The sequence below is a fragment of the Lampetra fluviatilis genome, unplaced genomic scaffold (assembly GCF_964198595.1).
Source record: "Lampetra fluviatilis unplaced genomic scaffold, kcLamFluv1.1 SCAFFOLD_165, whole genome shotgun sequence".
Taxonomy (NCBI): Eukaryota; Metazoa; Chordata; class Hyperoartia; order Petromyzontiformes; family Petromyzontidae; genus Lampetra; species Lampetra fluviatilis.
This window is the reverse complement of record NW_027620527.1, coordinates 70001-75000: the sequence shown is the minus strand read 5'-3', so window position 1 is coordinate 75000 and position 5000 is coordinate 70001. Positions and strand designations below refer to the sequence as shown.

At 50.5% G+C, this 5000-nt stretch overlaps 1 protein-coding gene across 1 annotated transcript in view; it reads left to right on the top strand.

The window, feature by feature from the left end:
- The window catches only part of LOC144954015 (trafficking regulator of GLUT4 1-like), a 19856-nt gene that overhangs the window by 10188 nt on the left and 4668 nt on the right, over positions 1-5000 (top strand). Inside the window, exons 2-3 of the mRNA XM_078884595.1 lie at positions 3424-3555; positions 4621-4648. Coding sequence (XP_078740721.1) covers positions 3424-3555; positions 4621-4635 — 147 coding nt within the window. The 3' untranslated portion in view covers positions 4636-4648. The remainder of the gene's footprint in view (positions 1-3423; positions 3556-4620; positions 4649-5000) is intronic.

Here is a 5000-nt window from a genome sequence, read left to right as displayed (position 1 = left end):
CAGTGTGTGTGTGTGTCAGTGTGTGTGTGTCAGTGTGTGTGTCTGTGTCTGTGTGTGTGTGAGAGAATGTGTGTGTCTGTGTGTCTGTGTCTGTGTGTGTGAGAGAGAATGTGTGTGTCTGTGTGTCTGTGTCTGTGTGTGTGTGAGAGAATGTGTGTGTCTGTGTGTCTGTGTCTGTGTGTGTGTGAGTGTGTGTGAGTGTGTGTGTGAGTGTGTGTGAGTGTGTGTGTGAGTGCGTGTGTGTCAGTGTGTGTGTGTGTCAGTGTGTCAGTATGTGTGTGTCAGTGTGTGTGAGTCTGTGTGTGAGTGCGTGTGTGTCAGTGTGTGTGTGTGTGTGTCAGTGTGTCAGTATGTGTGTGTCAGTGTGTGTGAGTCTGTGTGTGAGTGCGTGTGTGTCAGTGTGTGTGTGTGTCAGTGTGTCAGTATGTGTGTGTCAGTGTGTGTGAGTCTGTGTGTGAGTGTGTGTGAATGTGTGAGTGTGTGTGAGTGCGTGTGTGTCAGTGTGTGTGTGTGTCAGTGTGTGTGTGTCAGTGTGTGTGTCTGTGTCTGTGTGTGTGTGAGAGAATGTGTGTGTCTGTGTGTCTGTGTCTGTGTGTGTGAGAGAGAATGTGTGTGTCTGTGTGTCTGTGTCTGTGTGTGTGTGAGAGAATGTGTGTGTCTGTGTGTCTGTGTCTGTGTGTGTGTGAGAGAATGTGTGTGTCTGTGTGTCTGTGTGTGTGTGTGAGGAGCGGTGGCGCAGTGGTTAGCGCTACGCTGCGCTCCGAACCCAGAGAGACCCGAGTTCGATTCTCGCTCACGGCCACAACCACCACCAGTGACGATTATCTGACCCGGTCCTGGGCCTCCCCTAGGTCGACTCAGCCTCAACTGAGTGTCTGGTGTAGCTGTGGTGTGTAGTGAACATCGCCACTAGGGAGACAAAGGCGGTCGGGCGTGGTGCTGCTGCTTGCTACTAGCAGCACTTGCCCCTACAGCCTGCTAGAGGCTACCTGGGGGATCTTTGTAGTTGTGTCTGTGTGTGTCTGTGTGTCTGTCTGTGTGTGTGTCACTGTGTGTATGTCACTGTGTGTGTCACTGTGTGTGTCACTGTGTGTGTGTGTCACTGTGTTACTGTGTGTGTCACTGTGTGTGTCACTGTGTGTATGTCACTGTGTGTGTCACTGTGTGTGTCACTGTGTTACTGTGTGTGTCACTGTGTGTGTGTCACTGTGTGTGTGTGTGTCACTGTGTGTATGTCACTGTGTGTGTCACTGTGTGTGTCACTGTGTGTGTGTGTCACTGTGTGTGTCACTGTGTCACTGTGTGTCACTGTGTGTGTCACTGTGTATGTCACTGTGTCACTGTGTGTCACTGTGTGTGTCACTGTGTCACTGTGTGTGTGTCACTGTGTGTGTCACTGTGTTTGTCACTATGTGTGTGTGTCACTGTGTCACTGTGTGTGTGTGTGTGTCACTGTGTGTATCACTGTGTGTGTGTCACTGTGTGTGTGTCACTGTGTGTGTCACTGTGTCAGTGTGTGTGTGTCACTGTGTCACTGTGTGTGTCACTGTGTGTGTGTGTCACTGTGTGTGTGTCACTGTGTGTGTGTGTCACTGTGTGTGTCACTGTGTGTGTCACTGTGTGTGTGTGTCACTGTGTCATTGTGTGTGTGTGTGTCACTGTGTGTGTGTCACTGTGTGTGTGTGTGTCACTGTGTCTGTGTGTCACTGTGTGTGTGTGTCACTGTGTGTGTGTGTCACTTTGTCACTGTGTGTGTTCCTGTGTGTGTGTGTGTCACTGTGTCACTGTGTGTGTGTGTCACTGTGTCACTGTGTGTGTTCCTGTGTGTGTGTGTCACTGTGTCACTGTGTGTGTCACTGTGTCACTGTGTGTGTCACTGTGTGTTTCACGGTGTGTGTGTGTCACTGTGTGTGTCACTGTGTGTGTCACTGTGTGTGTGTGTGTGTCACTGTGTGTGTCACTGTGTGTGTCACTGTGTGTCACTGTGTGTGTGCGTCAATGTGTGTGTCACTGTGTGTGTCACTGTGTGTCACTGTGTGTCACTGTGTGTGTCACTGTGTATGTGTGTCACTGTGTGTGTCACAGTGTGTGTGTGTCACTGTGTGTGTGTCACTGTGTGTGTCACTGTGTGTGTGTGTCACTGTGTGTGTGTCACAGTGTGTGTGTCACTGTGTGTGTCACTGTGTGTGTCACTGTGTGTCACTGTGTGTGTCACTGTGTATGTGTGTCACTGTGTGTGTCACAGTGTGTGTGTGTCACTGTGTGTGTGTCACTGTGTGTGTCACTGTGTGTGTGTCACTGTGTGTGTCACTGTGTGTGTGTCACTGTGTGTGTGTGTCACTATGTCACTGTGTCACTGTGTGTGTGTCACTGTGTGTCACTGTGTGTGTCACTGTGTGTGTGTGTGTCACTGTGTGTGTGTGTCACTGTGTGTGTGTGTCACTGTGTGTGTCACTGTGTGTGTCACTGTGTGTGTGTGTCACTGTGTCACTGTGTGTGTCACTGTGTCACTGTGTGTGTCACTGTGTCACTGTGTGTGTCACTGTGTGTTTCACGGTGTGTGTGTGTCACTGTGTGTGTCACTGTGTGTGTCACTGTGTGTGTGTGTGTGTCACTGTGTGTGTCACTGTGTGTGTCACTGTGTGTCACTGTGTGTGTGCGTCAATGTGTGTGTCACTGTGTGTGTCACTGTGTGTCACTGTGTGTCACTGTGTGTGTCACTGTGTATGTGTGTCACTGTGTGTGTCACGGTGTGTGTGTGTCACTGTGTGTGTGTCACTGTGTGCGTCACTGTGTGTGTGTCACTGTGTGTGTGTCACAGTGTGTGTGTCACTGTGTGTGTCACTGTGTGTGTCACTGTGTATGTGTGTCACTGTGTGTGTCACAGTGTGTGTGTGTCACTGTGTGTGTGTTACTGTGTGTGTCACTGTGTGTGTGTGTCACTGTGTGTGTGTCACAGTGTGTGTGTCACTGTGTGTGTCACTGTGTGTGTCACTGTGTGTCACTGTGTGTCACTGTGTGTGTCACTGTGTATGTGTGTCACTGTGTGTGTCACAGTGTGTGTGTGTCACTGTGTGTGTCACTGTGTGTGTCACTGTGTGTGTGTCACTGTGTGTGTCACTGTGTGTGTGTCACTGTGTGTGTGTGTCACTATGTCACTGTGTCACTGTGTGTGTGTCACTGTGTGTGTCACTGTGTGTGTCACTGTGTGCGTGTGTCACTATGTCACTGTGTCACTGTGTGTGTCACTGTGTGTGTCACAGTGTGTGTGTGTCACTGTGTGTGTGTCACTGTGTGTGTGTCACTGTGTGTGTGTCACTGTGTGTGTCACTGTGTGTGTGTGTCACTATGTCACTGTGTCACTGTGTGTGTCACTGTGTGTGTGTCACTGTGTCACTGTGTGTCACTGTGTGTGTGTCACAGTCCCGCAACAGCTATGCTGGTGGTGACGTGGACGGCGCTCGCCGTCTGGGCCGCGTGGCGCGGCTCATCAGCATCGGCGCCATCGTGGGGGGCCTCCTCATCATCGCCTACTGCACCGTGCACCTCGTCATTGTGAGACACACACATAGACACACACATAGACACACACAGAGACACACACAGAGACACACACAGAGAGAGAGACACACAGAGACACACACAGAGACACACACACAGAGACACACACAGAGACACACAGAGACCGTGCACCTCGTCATCGTGAGAGACACACAGAGACCTACAGAGATACACAGAGACACACAGAGACCCACAAAGACACACAGAGACCTACAGAGATACACAGAGACACACAGAGATACACAGAGACCCACAGAGATACACAGAGACACACAGAGACACACAGAGACTCATAGAGACTCATAGAGACACACAAAGACCCACAGAGACACACAGAGACACACAGAGACTCATAGAGACTCATAGAGACACACAGAGACCCACAGAGACACACAGAGACGCACAGAGACCCATAGAGATACTCATAGACCCATAGAGACACACAGAGACCCATAGAGATACACAGAGACCCATAGACTGACACAGAGATACACAAAGACCCATAGAGACACACAGAGACCCATAGAGACCTACAGAGACTCATAGAGATACACAGAGACTCATAGAGATACACAGAGACACACAGAGACCAACAGAGACCCACAGAGACGCACAGAAACACACAGAGACATACAGAGACCCATAGAGATACACAGAGACCCATAGAGACACACAGAGACCCATAGAGATACACAGAGACTCATAGACTGACACAGAGATACACAGAGACCCATAGAGACACACAGAGACCCATAGAGATACACAGAGACCCATAGACACACACAGAGACCCATAGAGATACACAGAGACCCATAGACTGACACAGAGATACACAGAGACCCATAGAGACACACAGAGACCCATAGAGATACACAGAGACCCATAGACTGACACAGAGATGCATCGAGACCTGTAGAGCCACATAGAGACCCATAAAGACCCACACAGAGACGCTTCGAGACCTGCACGGACCCATGGAGATGATTGCGACACATTTGTATTAATGGCAAATGCTTCCGTTGTTGACTGACTCCATCCATCTCTCTCTCTTTCTGGCAGAAACAAAAACAATGATGGAGTAGTCAAGGTGAGTTGGGAACGCTCTCAATGAACACACACACACGCACACCCACACCAAAACCAGTCCACTGGACCTCCTGAATGCCACAGAGATCCAGGCGGTACCGGTCCAGCTCCCGACAGAGGAGTGGCAGCCTCTCTTAGACACCCACACCAGACGCAGTCCAGCGGACCTCCTGTATTCAACAGAGATCCAGATGGTACCGGTCCAGCTCCCGACAGAGGAGTGGCAGCCTCTCATCCACACGCACACCTAGAAGAACCAGTCCATCTGATTTCTACAGAGATCCAGGCGGTACCGGTCCAGCTTTCGACAGAGGAGTGGCAGCCTCTCATCCACACGCACACCAAGCAGAACC